The sequence below is a fragment of the Apodemus sylvaticus genome, chromosome 7, assembly GCF_947179515.1.
Source record: "Apodemus sylvaticus chromosome 7, mApoSyl1.1, whole genome shotgun sequence".
NCBI classification, from domain to species: Eukaryota; Metazoa; Chordata; class Mammalia; order Rodentia; family Muridae; genus Apodemus; species Apodemus sylvaticus.
In genome coordinates this window covers 42,087,003-42,105,372 of record NC_067478.1, presented here as the reverse complement: position 1 = coordinate 42,105,372, position 18,370 = coordinate 42,087,003, and the positions used below count along the sequence as shown (strand labels likewise).

The 18,370-nt window shown below is 40.4% G+C and overlaps 1 protein-coding gene across 6 annotated transcripts in view; it reads left to right on the top strand.

Moving 5' to 3' along the window:
- The window catches only part of Dop1a (DOP1 leucine zipper like protein A), a 101,582-nt gene that overhangs the window by 80,638 nt on the left and 2,574 nt on the right, over positions 1–18,370 (top strand). For 3 of the 6 annotated variants that reach the window (XM_052187707.1, XM_052187705.1, XM_052187706.1), the window contains 11 exons: positions 36–180; positions 541–620; positions 6,361–6,470; positions 6,731–6,880; positions 7,000–7,061; positions 9,242–9,394; positions 13,213–13,349; positions 13,844–13,899; positions 15,156–15,320; positions 16,795–16,924; positions 18,307–18,357. In XM_052187707.1, coding sequence (XP_052043667.1) covers positions 36–180; positions 541–620; positions 6,361–6,470; positions 6,731–6,880; positions 7,000–7,061; positions 9,242–9,394; positions 13,213–13,349; positions 13,844–13,899; positions 15,156–15,320; positions 16,795–16,924; positions 18,307–18,357 — 1,239 coding nt within the window. Of the gene's footprint in view, positions 1–35; positions 181–540; positions 621–1,127; positions 1,238–6,360; positions 6,471–6,730; positions 6,881–6,999; positions 7,062–9,241; positions 9,395–13,212; positions 13,350–13,843; positions 13,900–15,155; positions 15,321–16,794; positions 16,925–18,306; positions 18,358–18,370 lie in introns of those variants that run through there. The other 3 variants (XM_052187710.1, XM_052187708.1, XM_052187711.1) reach the window with 2 other exon arrangements.

The following is an 18,370-nucleotide window of genomic DNA, read 5'->3' as shown; positions in this document are numbered from 1 at the left end:
GTGTACACAAACCTGGATCTTCCTTGTTTCTCTAGGATGTAACTCACAAAATAGTGGATGCTATCGGTGCAATTGCTGGTTCCTCTCTGGAACAGACAACATGGCTCCGACGGAACCTGGAAGTTAAACCTTCTCCCAAAATAATGGTGGATGGAACCAATTTAGAGTCTGATGTTGAAGGTATCACTCTGTACTCTCATTCTCTCAGCATATATTTACTCATCAGGGTTAGTTAGCCCTGAAACATAAGTTCATCCTTTTATTATTATTGTTGTTGTTGTTGTTGTTGTTAGCTAGTATCTTTTTTTGAGTTTTTTTTTTGTTTTTTTTGGTTTTTTCAAGACAGGGTTTCTCTGTGTAGCCCTGGCTGTCCTGGAACTCACTCTGTAGACCAGGCTGGCCTCGAACGCAGAAATCTGCCTGCCTCTGCCTCCCAAGTGCTAGGATTAAAGGCGTGCGCCACCACCGCCACCCCGCAGCTAGTATCTTTTTTCAGTGAGAAAATACTAATCATCATCTACTGTCTTTTCTCTTACTTAGATATGCTATCACCTGCAATGGAAACCTCAAACATAACTCCTTCTGTATATAGTGTCCATGCACTGACGTTGCTCTCTGAGGTAAACATTATCAAGTGTTTTCACTTGTATACTCAGACAAACAAATAGTATATATCAGTCAGAAATTCTCATACAAGAGTTTTGAATTTCAAAAATCATTTATTCTAGAAATTACTGGTACATAGAATTTTCAAGTATAGGACAATGTGGGGCACTGTATGTCTATATGTTTGTGTGTGTGCAAATATATGTGTAGACATCCCTGTACACCTGTGCATGTGAAAGCCATAGGTTGACCTCAGGTGTACTCCTGCTCCTCCTCCTCCTCCTCCTTCTTTCTTCTTCTTTTTTTTTTTTTAAGATTTTTTTTTTATATGAGTACACTGTAGCGGTCTTCAGACATTCCACAAGAGGGCATAGGATCCCATTACAGATGGTTGTGAGCCACCATGTGGTTGCTGGGAATTGAACTCAGGACCTCTGGAAGAGCAGTCAGTGCTCTTAACCACTGAGCCATATTTCTAGCCCCCTGTTCTCTTCTTTTATTTTGTACCTTTTATTTTTCAGTCTCCTCACTGAAACTGGAGAATGGTTGGCCAGAAGCCTTGGATCCAACTGTCTCGGCCTTGCCAGTGTTGGGGATCTACATACACACCGCCGGCCACTCTCAGTTTGTGTGAGGATGCTGACAGTCCACACTCAGGTCCTCCTGTGTTTTCTTTCCAGCTCTAGATGCAGGGGTTTGGCCTTGACTATATTTGTCTTATTGTTTGTTAAATGATAGTGATCTTAAGATACTGTTCTCCTACTTGCCCCATATATTTTTCATTTTTTGAGGATCCTCCCTACCAATTTCCATAGTGTTTGAACTAGTTTAAGTTCTGACCATTTCACAAAAGGTCCTCTGCCCTCTTCTGCCACATTTGCTTTTGATTTTCTCTATTTTGTTCTTTTGTTAAAATTTATTTATCATAAACTCCAGATTTTATTCCCCTCCCAGGCCACCTCCCACTGCTCCCCATCCCATACCTCCTCCCCACTCCTCTGTCTCCACAAGGATGTCCCCACCCCCCAGGCCCTCATCTCCCCCACACACACACACACCATACCTCTAAACTCCCTAGGGCCTCCAATCTCTTGAGGATTAGGTGCATCTTCACTGACTAAACCCAAACCTGGCAGTCCTCTGCTGTATATGTTTTGGGGGCCCCATATCAGCTGGTGTATGCTGCCTGGTTGGTGGTCTAGTATCTGAGGGATTTCAGGGATCCCTCCACCTTAGTTTCTTCCAGTTTTCCCCTAATTCAACCACCGGGGTCACCAGCTGCTGTCCATTGGGTGCAAATATCTGCATCTGACTTTTTCAGCTGCTTGTTGGGTCTTTCGGAGACAGTCATGATAGGTCCCTTTTTGTGAGTACTCCATAGCCTCAGTCTTAGTGTCAGGCCTTGGGGCCTCTCCTTGAGCTGGATCCCGCTTTGAGCCTGTCACTGGACCTCCTTTTCCTCATGTTCTTCTCCATTTCCATCCCTGCAGTTCTTTCAGACAGGAACAATTATAGGTCAGAGTTTTAACTGTGGGATGCCCTGAATTTCTGCTGGAGGTGGGCTCTACAAGCTCCCTCTCCCCAATGTAGGGCACTTCATTTAAGGTCCCTCTCTTTGAGTCCTGGGAGTCTCTCACCTCCCATGTCTCTGGTACATTCTGGAGGATCCCCCCCCCCCAATCTCCTACCTTCCAAGGTTGCATGTTTCCATTCTTTCTGCTGGCCCTCAAGGATTTCAGTCCTTTCCCCCCACCCACCCAAATCCTGATCATGTTTCCCTCTCCACACCCCTTTTCTTCCCAGATTTCTCCCTCCCACCTTGTGGTTGCTTCCTTCTCCCTCGCAAGTGGGAATGAGGCGTCCTCACTTGGGCCCTTCAGCTTGTTGACCTTTTTGAGTTCTGTGGACTGTATCTTGGGTATTTGGCACTATTTTTTTGGACTAATATTCACTTATAGTGAGTACATACAATGTATGTTCTTTTGGGTCTGAATTACCTCACTCAGGATGATATTTTCTAGTTCCATCCATTTGCCTGCAAAACTCAGAATGTCCTCATTCTTAAGAGCTGAGTAGTATTTCATTTTGTAAGTGAACCACATTTTCTGTATCCATTCTTCTGTCATAGGACATCTTAAACTCATTGGCATAGGGGAAAATATCCCAAACAGAACTCCAGTGGTTCATGCTCTAAGATCAAGAATTGATAAATGGGACTTCATGAAACTGGAAAGCTTCTGTAAGGCAAAAGACATGAACAACCTACAGATTGGGAAAAAAAGTCTTCACTAACCCCACATCAGATAGAGGGCTAATATCCAAAATATATAAAGAACTCAACAAGCTAACCTCCAAAACGCCAGACAACCCAATAAAAAAATGGGTTATAGAACTAAAACAAGAGTTCACAACAGAGAAATCTCCAATGGCTGAGGAACAACTAAAGAAATACTCAAAGTCCTTAGTGATCAGAGAAATGCAAATCAAAATGACCCTGAGATTCTACCTAACACCAATCAGAATGGGTAAGATCAAAACTTCAGGTGACAGCACATGTTGGCAAGAATATGGAGAAAGACCCTCCATTGTTGGTGGGATGGCAAACTGGTACAACCACTCTGGAAACCAATCTGGAGGTTCCTCAGAAAATTGGAAATAGATCTACCTGAAAACACAGCAATACCACTCTTGGGAATATACCCAAAAGATGCCCCACCATACCACAGGGGCACCTATTCCACTATGTTAATAGTGGCCTTGTTTATGATAGCTAGAAACTGCAAACAACCCAAATGTTACACAACAGAAGAATGAATACAGAAAATGTGGGGGTTTTTTGTTGTTGGTTGGTTGGTTGCTTGCTTTTTGGGGGGTTTTTTTTGAGACACATTTTCTCTGTGTAGCCCTGACGATGTTGGAACTTGCTCAGTAAATGAGGCTGGCCTCAAACTCAGAGATCTGCCTGTTCTGCCTCCCAAGTGCTGGGATTATCGGCCTGTTACACCATGCCCAGCCTTGTTTGCATTTTTCATGTATAGATTGGCCACTTGTTTATTTTCACTTTAAAAGTATCTCCATTCATCTGTCTGTTTATTTGGGGGATGGGGGCTATATGTATTTGGCTCCTTTTTTTTAAAGATTTATTTACTTATTATATGTAAGTACACTGTAGCTGTTTTTCAGAAGAGGGCATCCGATCTCTTTACAGATGGTTATGAGCTTCCATGTGTTTGCTGGGATTTGAAATCAGGACCTTCAGAAGAGCAGTCAGTTCTCTTAACCGCTGAGCCAACTCTCTATGTGTTTGGCTCTTAATCATCTGTGAAATAAATAGTTTTTAGAGACTTTTTTGTATACTGCGCCTTTGTTGTGCAGAAGCTTTTTAATTTGATAACAAATCGCATTTGTCAATTCTTGCAGTTACTCCCTAAACTGTTGAAGTCCTATTCAGAAAGCAGTCTTGAAGCGAATGCCTTATGTTTCCTTCTAGTAGTTTTAGCATTGCAGGTATTAACCCTAAGGTCTTTCTATTTTGAATTGATCCGGTTTTAGTCTTCTCTGAATCTCATGTGTAGATAAGGAATTTCCCCAGTTGTACTTGTTTAAATAAAAAATGTCCTTCACCTTTTGGTGCCCTTTTCAAAAATCAGACTACTGTAGATAGATATCTGGCTTATTTCTCAGTTTTCTCTTCTATCCCATTGTTCAGTTCTTATGCCTTTGCCATACTGGATCTGTTACTGTAGCTCTGTAATACTGTTTGAATATTGTGGTACCTTCAGCTCTGCTCTTTTTGCTTAGTGTTCTTACATGTTTGTTTTTGTTTGTTTCTCTGAAGAATAGCATGACTATTGTAATAGAAATTGCATTGAAATCTGCAGATTGCTTTGAGTGCTGTGACAGTTTTCATAGTATGAACTCTGTTAATCCATGAACACATGAGGCCTTTCTATTTTCTAATGTCCCATTTAATTCCTTTTGTCAATGCTTGATACATTTTGCTGTGGAGGTCCTTGATATCCTTGGTTAGGTTTTTGCCTAAGTTTGTAGTATTTGTGTTTTAATGAAATTCTTAGACTTTTTGTTGTGTGTTCTTATTGTACATGGTCCTGTTATATAAAGACATATTCAGATGAGTATATGCTATGTATTAAAAATATCCCAACCACTTTCCCATCTTCCTAACTCCTGCCCACCCACCCTCATTTAGTACCTTTGTTCCTCTTGGGAGTTTTGTTTCGACTTTCATGTCATACAATCATGATTTTATGTACTTGTTTAAAGTCAAGGACTACAAATAGAATTTGTCTTTCTGGTATTGACTTACCTTCCTCAATGTAATTATCTCTACTTGCATCTGTTTTCCTGGAAATAACATAGCTTCATTGCTTTAATGGTTACAAAACAGTCTGCTGTATATAAATGCCACTTTTTCTTCCCCACACCCTTTTTTTTTTGTTCCTCGTTGGTTCCATAACTTTACTACTGTAAATTGTGCAAGTATCTCTGTAATATGCTGTCTAGGAGTTGTTCAGGTAAATTCCAAATCTCATGAGTCCTCTATACCACATTTAGGTATTTACAACAGAATCAAAATCACTACAGAGATCCATCCCTTCATGATAATTATTGCTGCACATTCAGAATAATGAAATTATAGAATTTGCCTGAATTCCCATCAGTAAATGGATGGATAAAGAAAATGGGGCACGCACACACACACACACACACACACACACACACAATGGCATTATTTTCAGACATGAAAAGTAAATATATGTCATTTGTTTAAGAATGGATGGAACTAGAGATTATTGTGTCAAGTCTACGAAGTCATTCTCAGAACAACAAACGCCACAAATCTCATAGAATTTTAGTGTTAAAAATGGAACAGTAAAGTAAAATAATGTGGGAAGGGACAAGGGGAACAGGATAAGAGGAGAAAGTGGGGAAGAGCCTCAAATACATGGGCACAGGGGAAAATTTCCTGAGCAGAACACCAATGGCTTCTAAAACTTCTAAAAGAGTTTTCTCTTATAAAAGAGTTTTATACTATGCTGTGTAACCTATTACCTACTTTCCCTCAGCAAAGTATGTGATAATTACCTTGATTTTTGCCTTTTTGTGAGATAACTATGAAAGTCCTGAAGATGCCCACAGAAGAACATTTGTAATGCAGGATGTTGAGGATCCATGTTTCTGGCCCTTGATCATTCAGATTTGCCTCAAGATAAACTATGTCTTATCTCCCTATCCCTCATTTTTTTAAGTTTATATTTTAAGAAATAAAAGTATTTCATATCTGATTATAGCATGGAAGAATAGAGGTAGTCAAGTATAAAGCATGTACAATCAACTAGCAATGTTTTCATGTCCGTTCTCATGGTTTGACATGGTTTGGTTTTAGTGTTATATGGCGTTACCCCTTCCAGGTGTGGATGCTGGGTCTTTACGCAGGGAAGGGAACATGAATGACAGTGTATGGCTATTGACTGATCTGGGATGTGAAGAGCCCATAACTTCTAGGTTTTCTTAAGCTTCTTTTTAACTCTCTAAGAAAGAGAATGCTGAAGTTCAACTTGTAAGTTCAGTTTTTACTCACATAGAAGAAACCTGAGTGTTTCTATACTTCTCTATCTCCGTGTAGATTTTCCTTTCTGTAAGTATTTTTGGTTTTCTTCCAAGTTGAAAATCAATACCCACCCCGGCCCCAGTCTCAGCATGTAGATGAACTTGTTTTTCTCTGCTTTGTAGGTATTGGCTCATCTTCTGGATATGGTTTTCTACAGTGACGAAAAAGAGCGTGTTATCCCTTTACTTGTAAACATTATGCATTATGTTGTGCCCTACCTCCGAAATCACAGGTACCATGTGATTCTAGTAGATTTCTGCTAATTCACACTCTCCTAGAAAGTCTAGAAACCCTTATGCTACTGTGGGCCTCAACTACAAAATATTATTCTTACCTGGACTCTTCTTATATAATGGTTACGTTTTTTCGTGTCTCATTTTTCTTATGTTTCTTGTTTCCATGTCAGTATCTGAGGTAAATGTGAAGATACATAAACTCAAGATCATGACTGACGTGAAATATTATATGGTTTAATGTATTTTTTCTGTACAGTGCACATAATGCCCCTAGTTACCGAGCCTGTGTCCAGCTGCTCAGCAGTCTTAGTGGGTATCAGTATACACGGAGAGCCTGGAAAAAAGAAGCCTTCGACCTGTTCATGGATCCCAGCTTCTTTCAGATGGATGCCTCCTGTGTTAGTCAGTAAGTCCTCTCTCACTGCCGCACATCATAGTTTGTTCACATCAGTCACTGTCTAGCAACGGTAGAAGGCCTCAGTAAGAGTAGGATCTTAGTTGATATGGTAACCCTGTGTCTTTCAGCTGGAGAGCAATCATGGACAACCTGATGACACATGACAAGACAACCTTCAGGGATTTAATGAGTGAGTGCTGTGACAGCCCAAGGAGCTTTTCTTGTACATCCATCCTCACCATGCACTATTCTCTTTTGAAAAGTACTGACTTAGCTCTTTGTCAAGTTAAACACAGATGCCTATGCAAATAGGCTGAGAAAGACAAGCTTCACATGTTTCCCCTTATATAAAGATTTTTTTTTAAGTTATGAGACATAAGAGACACTATGGGAAAGGACAGTGATAATGCAAGACCCTAGGAGTCAAGGCAAGATACAGACACAGAATGAGAGCTCTGTAGGAAATGAAGAGAGCTGGTGACTGGGGAGGAGAGAATAAAGCAGGTGTGAGTGAGAGTAAGACGGGATATAGATGCTACCAAGGCCCTGGGGAGAGCCCTCATGCCGACAGTGAGTGAGTGAGTGAGTGAGTGAGTGAGTGAGTGAGTGAGTGAGTAAATGCGTGTGTACCACCAATACAGACCGTACCGAAGACAACTTGATGGCAAGGAAAACTGTTTTTTTATTTTCACCGCACACATCCTCATTACCAGCATATGATAGGCATTCAGTAATCACTGACACGATAAGAAGACTGAATATAGGCAATTGGATCTAAACTCGGCAAGAGTGCACTCTAAATTGCTGTGGCTCTGGATCTTCAAGAAAGAGAAGTGGGGGAAGGGAAAGGAGAGAAACAGTGTGACTAAGCTGAACTGTACCCACTGGGACTCCATGAGTCTGTACTGTGTGGCTCCAAAGCTTTCTTATCTGGAGAAAGGGTGTCATGTTACCTTATCTAGTTTTCTTGCAGCTCTGTGTGTTTGCTTGTTTGTTTGCTTGTTTGTTTGTGATAATGTTGGAAACCAAATCCCAGGCTACATGCATGCTAGGCAAGTACTTAACTTTAGAGCTCCATTCGCAGTTCAGAGCCAAGTGGGTGGCACAGAATGTGGATGCTCATTAGATACTGTGTCAGCTGATCTGCTGTATGACTTTTACAATAAAAGGTGTACCATTTTCAGGTTGCAAATAATCTAGAAAATTACTGTGTGGGGTTTTTAATTCTTTATTTACTTTCCAGCCATTGTTCCCCCTCCAGGGCCCCGTCCCACAGTTCCTGATCTCATTTCCCCCTCCTCCTTGCCTCCCAGAGGGTACTACACACACACACACACACACACACACACACACACACACAGCTTCTCTACCAGAGGCCATCCAGACCAGGCAGTCATCTGCTATCTTTGTGCTGGGGGCCTTGGAGCAGCCCTTGTATGCTGCCTGGTTGGTGCCTTAGTCTCTGGGAGCACCCTGGAGTCCAGGTTAGTTGAGACTGCTGGTGTTCCTATGGGGGTCACCCTTCCCTTCAGCTTCTTGAATCCTTCCCCTAATTCAACCATAGGGGTCTCTGACCAGTCTTAGGGTTGGGTGTAGATATCTGCATCTATCTCAGACAGCTGCTACTAGGGCCTCTCAGAGGACAGCCATGCCAGGCCCGTCTATAAGCACATCACAGCATCAGTAACCGTGACAGGCCTTAGTGCTCCCCCATGAGCTAGATCCCAAGTTGGGCCAGTCATTGAACTGCCTTTCCTTCATTCTCTTTTCCATTCATCAAATATGTATTGAAAGATGCTAACATTTATAAAAAAAAAATTTTTAATTCAGAAGTAAGGTTGTAAAGGAAATAAAATGGGACACTGTGTATTGAATTACAACAGCAAAGAGCTCATATTGGACATGAAACTGAGGGATCCAACCCTTCCTAGAAATGGAATTCCCAGCATAGGGAACAAAATTACAAAGGTCTTGGAGTGAAAGCAAATTCAGTGAGTTCATGTCACAACCAGCAAGACAATATGGCAATAGCAGAGTGAGTCCGGAGCAAGGAGCTCAATATAAAAGCTAGGAAGTCAGACCACCCTGATCTCTCCAGAAATGTTTTTTAAAGTAATACAGATGATTTAAACAGATAGCTTTATTAATAGTAATATTGGTTATTTTACCTTCGAAAATTCACAGTTCTAAGTTTTCTTGTCTGTCTGCTTCACAATCCTGCCATTCGACTTTCTGGCATGTGTATGTTCACACTGTCCGCCAGCTTTTCTGCACCTCAGTGTGTATGTCATGGGGTATTGACTCATCCTAAATAAGGAATGATCATTTTCCGGTGGCTAACTGGCCCTCTGCTTCCATTCCTTTTTATAGCTCGAGTAGCTGTGGCCCAGAGCAGTTCTCTGAACCTTTTTGCAAATCGGGATGTGGAGCTAGAACAGAGAGCCATGCTTCTCAAAAGACTGGCCTTTGCCATTTTTAGCAGTGAAATTGACCAGTACCAAAAGTATCTTCCAGACATACAAGGTAAGTTATTAAAACCTTTTATCTTCTCTCTAGTCTGAATTATAGGGATTTGGGGTACATTTATTTGGGGTTTTGGGGTTTTGTTTTTCTGTTGTTTCTTAGAAAAGACCTTTACTAAATTTTAATTTGGGTTGAGATAAACTAAGTGTGGGTTGATAGACAGTATTACATAACTGAAAAATTTTCAGCTTCATTATGTAAAAGAAATCAACACTGAATTTGAAAGACTTATTCTAAACATTATGGTTCATTGTTTGGTTCAAATATCAGAAAAATTCATAGCAAATTGAGATAGTGACTGTCTCACTCTATGCAAATATATCACTGTGCTTTAGTTGTGGACAAGAGGTCAGGAAATACAAACAAGAGAACAAAATAAGGGAGAGCCAGGAATTGTTGCCAGTCACAAACATCTGAATGTCTAATTTGGAACTGGCACATAGACAGGAATCTGCAGAAGAGGAATATATTGGATTGGCTTACAAAGTAGGGCTAAGTACTCCAGCAGTGGTCATCTGCACACTGGGGAAGTGAGAGCACAGTGACTGCCCTTTTTAAGAGGATGGCTGCCCCCATGGGTACAGCATAATTGTAGGCATCCAAGCTCCCTAGCACATAGCTTGGTATTAAGTCCACATGCCTTCCTAAGCACAGATGTGACTTGGATAACCAGGAAATTGTTCATGGATAAAAGTGTGCACATGTATGGGCATACCTGAGTGTGCACATACCTGAGCATGTACAACCAGAATGTTTACTTTTAGACCTAACATACTCCTTACACTATTATTCCAAGCCAGGATCACAGTCAGATTTTTATGATTTCTTCTGAGTTTGCAAACAGAATAAGCTCTATGATACTATGAATAGATTCTATAGGTCTTTGAAAATGAGAAAGCATAGCATCTCTAGACAGTTGATTTCTTTATCAATTTACTTAAAATAGTCAATAGTAAAATAGAGAGTACTAATTTATTCCAGGAAATAAAAGAGATTCTTAACTATACCATACAAAAATAAACCCAAGGTAGCTTCTAAATAAAAGAACAAAAAGAATAAAGGCCAAAGAAGCTAGAATCTAATGTTAAAAAGTTGCGACAGTAGTACTTGATGAAAGAAAAAGAAAAGGCAGGCACAACACACACTGCTTTTTTCATTAAAAAAAAAAAAAAAAACACATTAAGGAAAGATCCTTCCCTTGTCACTGACCCACATTACATGTCATTCTTTTCTGGAAGTCCATTCTGTTATTCTAGAGAATGGTCTACAGTAGCTGTACTTTGGTTTTCAGATGAGTGAGTTATTAAGTCTGCAGCAAGGACAGGTAGGACAAGTTGCAAGCAGTAGATAAACATGGCAGATGGACAGCAAAGCATCCTGTGACCCTCACAGCGCCAGAGAGACCACTGGAGAAACAACTAGGGAACAACAGTGGCAACTTCAAATCGCACACCTGAAACATCCATCAGGAATGACTAGGGGAAGAACACTACGGTTCCCACTGAAAAGTGGTTCTTCACAGCTGTGCTTCCAGTTTCCATTCCACCACAGACATGCTATACACTGGTATAAACAACAGTAATTCCTGTTACAAATAGTCTACTTTCTAGCTGTGCCCAAGGACATGGTGTTGTTTAAGTCTGCTAGTTTCTTTCGCCTGTGTCATAGAGTTGGGAACTCAGCCTGTCCCAGAACAGGGAGTTTTAAAGGAATCGAGAAATAAACCTACTGGAGTCTGCTCACCTTGTCCTCAGAATCCACATTCAACAAATGCAACCAGAACATGATGGTACAGTTTATGTCACACACTCACAGACAGACAGACAGCTCTAAGCATCCTTCACTCCATTCAAGTTGACCCACCCATCATCAGACCATCTCTGGTCTACATTCAACCACATCTGACATACTTCAATTTCCAAATAAAGTCACAATTGCTTCTTAAATAACTCTTCCACAAACAACTGAAAACAAAGAGATTCTTTCCATAGGATAGGTGGGAAAATCCCTTGAGGAATACTTGATCTTTTGATATTCCAGAACTTAAAATGATAATAGAGATTTTATAGCTCAATTCAATCAAGGTTTTATTACAATGTAAGAAATGTAAAACTAGGGAAAAAATCTTGGTGTGTGTGTGTGTGTGTGTGTGTGTGTGTGTACATATGTCTGCACACATAATATTCTTAACAAAATAGGGAATAATTAGGACCTTCCTTTCTAAAACTAGACCATAACTACTACTTCTATCCACCTTCTACTTATTCTATACTTCTTCAACCCCCTAGTCTCTACCCAAAACTTCAGTCTGGCATATTAATCTACCTAGATTGGGTTGTAGCTTTCCATTGACTTTACTAGCAGGGCCTGAGAAGCTGCTGAGACACCCTACTGGATCACTTGCACCTTCCTTAACCTTCATTTGGGAGAAGAATTTCTCCTTAATAGTCTGGATAAGTCATTCCTGCTACAAATACAAGTCTTTGCTTTGACTCAGGGACGTGAAAAAGTAACCATGGGGAAGTAAGTCTTAGCATCCAGTTCAACGCAGTGGTTGTATCTCCATTTAGAAGCACTACCCCCTTAGGAAGCAATACTTCTGGGCCAACGGAGCATAAGATCAGGGATGGGAGGGGGAAGAAAATTTTTGCTAGTGAGTGACCAGGTGGGTCTCTGAATAGTAGGATTTCCACTTCTATCCTTGACCCCTAGAGTCATGAATGCTGACTATGGAAAAAATAGCCATATTAAAATAAATATAGCACCATGTGTTTAACGCTGATTCAAAGCATACACAAGAGAAACTTGCCCCGCCCTACAGGCTACTGTCTCTTAATTGGGCACTGTAACTCTATTTTCAAATGGACATTCTACCATTCTTCCAACATGAGCCCACTGCATCACTTCTTTGAGCTTTTACTTGAGCTCAGTGGTCAGACTCAATGCTATATAAAAGGACATTCATAGATAAGGTAGCTAAAGCAGTCTGTAAGTCCATGGACAAGAGTTTTGGCAGAATGTTTCTGCCAAGGAAATATAAACCCTAATACAACTCTAAATAATACTGTTTTTACAAATAAAAAAAAAACAAGTGTTTAACTTTCTAGGCTAGAAGTGAACCATTCTAATTGTTTATATAAGAGTTTTGAAAACATTCATCATGAGTCACATCAAGGTGACTGTATCCAAAGGATACATCACTCATAGCTACCAAATACCTTCACCCATAACCAAACTATTTGCTGCTCAGGGAGTATTGTGCAGCCTCTAACCTCAAGAACCCAGGCACTCACATGAAAGTGATTCTGTTGACTCTAAATACCTAATTTCAGATATAGAACAGTCCTCTGTGAGTCCTTTGGTTGGTTGGTTGGTTGGTTGCTTGCTTGCTTGCTTGCTTGCTTGCTTGCTTTGGGTTTGGATGGATATGTTTTGAGATCAGGTCTCATTGTATTGTATACAGTCTGGCTTCCAGTCTTGCTTGCTTTACCAACCTCACAAGTGCTGGGATTCCACGCCTGGCTCCTTTGTGTCTACATTTAATCTTTATTCAATATATAATTCATGGACCAGTACCACCTTCTTATTCTGTCCTTAGAGAATTTAAACATTGGAAACTTTTAGTTGCTACATTATAGAATCTACTAAATCTAATAAGAAAATTCTTGATTTTTGTACATATTTCATGTAACTCCTTAACTTCTAATGAAAGAAGCAGCCTGCGAAAGATTGGAGGGTTTTTTTTATGTCTAGACTAGACATTAAGTTTTATAATTGGAATTCCTTAGGCATTAAAAATATGCTGTGGTTTTTTTCAGAGAGATTGGTTGAAAGTCTCCGTCTGCCCCAGGTGCCGACACTTCACTCTCAAGTGTTCCTGTTTTTCAGAGTGTTACTTTTAAGAATGTCTCCACAACACCTTACCTCACTCTGGCCTACCATGATCACAGAACTTGTGAGTTAATTTTATGAGGTTATAACTATAAACTGAAAAACAGTGTGATTAATTTCCAAATGTTTTTTAGGTGAAAACTAAACTCAATATTATCAATTCATGGTAATGTCTGAAGTTGAAAATAGTGAAAACAAGTCAGATTCCATGTTCCTAAGTAACTTATGCCTCAGATTGTGTAGATATCCAACTGCCTGTGAACCCTTACATATCTCATCTGGTTTAATTCTTGGTCTCTTTGGCAGTTTTGGCTTTGTCACAGTCAACAGGACTAGTGGCCCCTGCAGTCCTACCCCTAGTGAGAGACAGTTGGGCTGGACGTTAGTCTGATGCAAGGCATACACTCCTCTTCAAGTGCAGCATACAGCCCAGTTGAGCTCACTTCAGAGATGTCTAAGACTTCCTGAAGCAAAGCCTCCCAAGCCCCACTTCCACCAAAGATATGGTGCAAAATGGCATACCCTCATGAAAGTGAACATTTCCTTCATGGTCTCCAGGTGCAGGTGTTCTTACTGATGGAGCAGGAGCTCACTGCTGATGAAGATATTTCACGGTAACGTGTGCTTTCATTTCTGAGTTCCTCAAGTTACCTGAAGCTACTCAGGAGAGTTTAGATACCCCACTAGCCACATACTTCCATTATTTGGGGCTAGAGAGATGGCTCAATGGTGAAGAGCACTGACAACTCTCTCAGAGGGCCTGGTTCAATTCTCATCACCCACATGGGAATGTCCATACCTACACTTCCAAGGGAACTGACACATGGTACACAGAAATGTGGGCAGAATTACCATACACATAAAATAAAAAATAAATCTTTAAAAAATGAATACTTCAATTATTTATGTTTTAATATAATTTTATTTAGTCAGGAAACATGATAGACTAAATTATCACCATTTATGGATGTCAGCCTCTACACAAAGAATCCACTTAATATAATTCAGTGTTAATTCAATTACATTAGTCATGTTAGTCATGTTAGTTTTAGAAGTAAGATCTAGCCGGGCGTGGTGGCGCACATCTGTAATCCCAGCACTCTGGGAGGCAGAGGCAGGCGGATTTCTGAATTCGAGGCCAGCCTGGTCTACAGAGTAAGTTAAGTAAGATCTAGTCTCTAAAACTTGTGATACATAATAAAACCAGTATGGCAGGTAACCTGTGACCAGGGTATCCATAAGTCTTCCACAATGTTCCCAGTTGAGTGTATAGTAGCTAGCTCAGTATCTAATGCTTACCATGTGTGAGCACCTGAGTTCTATTCCTGAACACATGTAAAATGTCTACGTGTATAAGCTGGAGATGACTGAGCAGTTAAGAACTCTGTGCTCTTGCTGAAGAATAGGATTCACTTCCTAGCACTCACATTTCAGCTCACAGCCGTCACTCCAGTTCCAGGGGATCCAGTAACCTCTTTTGACTGCTACAAATACCAGAGATGTATATGGTGTGTGTGTGTGTGTGTGTGTGTGTGTGTGTGTAGCCAAGCCCTCTTACACAGAGAATAAAAACAGAAAAAGGTGGGAGGGGGTGGTTCATGCATTTGCAGTCATGCTCTAAGTAGACAAAGCTGATCACCGGGACTCACTGTCCAGCCAGTCGAGCCTACTTGGTTAGCTCTAAGCTAATGAGATACCCTACCTCATACAACAGGATATATAGTGCCTGTAGAGCCAAGTTTTCAAAATACAACATAGTTGTGAGCACTGTACCTCCTGGCCATCAGTATGGCTGTGGAAGAGACAAGTTGGTCTTTAGTGTTTCCTGTGAGTCAAAGGTCCTGCTGATGACACACCTGTCTGCTTACAGGACATCAGGGCCATCTGCAGCAGGTCTGGAGACAACCTACACTGGAGGTAACGGCTTCTCCACATCATATAACAGCCAGAGGTGGTTAAACCTCTATCTCTCTGCTTGCAAGTTTTTGGATTTGGCTCTGGCATTGCCCTCTGAAAATCTTCCTCAGTTTCAGATGTAAGTAAAAGCAAGAATATTAAATGGATATTTTTCAAAATACATTTGGTCACCTTAAGTTCTTTGTATAGGTTGAGGTATTCATAAGTTTCCACTAAAACCTTTCTGTATTGGAAAGAGTGGTATAGCAGTTATTAGCACTAAATGGTTGCTGTGGATATGTTCCCAGACCACTCACTTAACAGCTAGAGCACCCCCTAGATGTGGAGCAGTGGGGTGCAGACTCAGAAGCTGGAAGTTTAGTGGAGGGGACAGAGCCAAGCATGGGAAGGATGTTATGATGACAGCTTGAGATTGCAGCCAACTTTGAGGCCCAGAGGACATCCAGAAAGGAGTTGTAAACAGAGATGGTGTACAGTTAGAGGCTCGCTATGAACACAGGCAGAACTGGAGGTGTTAAAAGATCTGTACTGCTAGAGTTTGGTGTTGAAAGGAGAGGCTACAAAGCGACTCACTATATGTAAAGTATTGTAAAAAGAATATAGATGTAACGTAGGATAATGTGAAGCCACTGAAGCACTTAATAGGTTAAGTGTTATTATTAGGCTTGCATTTTAGAAAGTTTATCTTGGCTGTGTAGTATGGAAAAACGCATAAGAAAAAAAACAATAAAAAGCTCAAGGTAGTCCAAACAGCAGTTGTGCCTGCTTTCATTTTTGGTGGATTGTCTTAGTGCTGGGGATGGAGCCCAGGCTCTTCAGTATGGCAGGCAAGCACTCCACCCCAGAGCTGTTGCGCCCACAGCTCTCATGTGACTTGGGTAGTGGTTTGTTTCTGAAAGTCTGAGGGTTGAGTCTGTGAATATGTGCTTTTCTATGCATAAACTCCCTGGAAGGATACATACAGTACAAGAGTCTAGCAGTACTGACAGTTCCTGTAAAGGAAAGTCTTCCTTCTAGTACACTTTTACATGCTGGAATAATCAACTTTGTTACAGTACAGATGTAGCAGTTTCCTACAGATCACTCAGGAAGGGACTGAGGTGGGAGGACTATAAGCTTGAGGCAGTTACTACAGCAACACAATATATTTTGTCTGTTAGATAGAGGAAACATTTTTAATACTGATTTTGCTAATGAATAAAATGGTGATGCGTACATTACAAGTTGTCCTGTTATGATACAGCTCTGAGATAGTTGGGGGTTTTATTTGTTTGGTGTTTTTTTGTTTTTGTTTTTGAGCCAAGGTTTCTCTATGTAGCCCTGGCTGTCCTGGAACTCTATTTGTAGACCAGACTAGCCTTGAATTCACAGACACCACCCTGCTTCTACTCCTCCCCCCTGAGGGCTGGGATTAAAAGCATGTGCCACCACCACTGAGCTTCAGATGGTAAACTGTACTTCTACTGAGTGAAGCCTGGCTCAGCAGGCACTTCAGTCTGCATGCATTGGGGCCATGTTCTTTGTGCTGAATGATGTAGCTTATCTTTGATAACAGTGTTGTGTTACTAATATAAGCCTTCTCCCACTGCTAGGTACCGGTGGGCCTTTATTCCTGAAGCTTCAGATGACTCAGGCTTAGAAGTCAGAAGGCAGGGCATACATCAGCGAGAATTTAAGCCATATGTGGTTCGACTAGCAAAACTTCTTCGGAAAAGAGCAAAGGTACCAAAGTTTAGAAGGGTTCTTATTATGTTATTGTTTTCTGTTTTATTGTGTATTCTATAACTATGCTAATAATAAATGCTGTATTTGTGAGTCATTTACTAAATATTTATTATGTAACTGCTATATTAAATGCTGCATTTGTAAATCATTAACTAAATATTTCTTGTAAAACTAAGAATATTTTCAAGTTTATTTGGAAAATAAGTTCTTGGTTTAGAAGATTTATTTTTAAGAAAGCTAGTTATCATACTTAATTTAAAAAAGATAAAGAACATTTTTAATAACATTTTTAAATTTCTTACTTCCAAAATGAATGAAACCACTGGAACCAATGCTTGTAAGTAATCCTGAGACAAACCTGAGAGTTTAGCATGTTCAGAGTCAGGCTGATGCCGTGAGGACATCAGATGTGAGCTGACTGAGAGCAGTACTCAGGAGCATTTGTAGAACAAGCCTGTCAGATTAGCTTCAAAAAGGAGCAATCAGAAAATGAAAAGATCAACACGTATTAAAGTTTTAATAAACAACAGAAATATCTCATCAAAACTGAATTAGCTAGACTTATTTAATATTTCCTAATATTTTCTATCTTGTTACACCATGTTTGTTTTGCATATCTACCCTACTCCTGCTCCCTGTAGTTTTAAAAACACTGCTGAGAATAAAGCCATCTACTCAGTGTCACTACTAATTAGAAAGTTAGTGAAAGGACTCGAAAATACAAATGAAGAAAATGAGAATTACCAAAACCTATCTCATAAAGTGTAGAGGTTAAATTCTGTAGTTTATAGCATGCCCTGAATCCTCTATTGACTAAGTAAGGATCAGGCTAACCTGCCAATCTTTGCCCTGAAGCAGAGGGGAATGGAAATGGCATGTTCACCAGTGGGCCTTTGTTTTAATACTCATCTTTTTCTCAGTACAGAATCTTTCCAATGCATATAGTTGAAGGTCATGTGATGGTTTTTGAGACTAGGTCTGTATGAACTCACATTGTTTTGTTTCAGCAATAATTAAGCTGTATTTGATTCTCTACAGACCAAAAGGGAAGAAAGCAATTAGAAGCTTTATTTAAAGGATATGAGGAACTTGCTGCTTTAGGAGCCAAATAAAAGGGCAAAGTTATGGACCAAAGTCCATCCAGGATTTAAGAACACAAACTCCCTTTTCTATCACAGGACCTGAGGGGATCCAGATACAGTGAACATTCATGGGCCTCTAGGCCTGTGCCCTCTGACCTCCTCCAAATCGACCCACAAATAAGCCAGCTGTTTGCACTATAAAGTATCTTCCCAGCCCAATCCTTAAACAAGGCCTTCATGGCCAAACATACTTTTTACTGGAACAAAGGCTTTGAGTTCTCCTCTTTCCTTCCACAGGACAAGGAGGACTTTAAGATTTTGGAGGGATTGAAGATGGCCAAGCATCAGGTGAGGGTGGCTA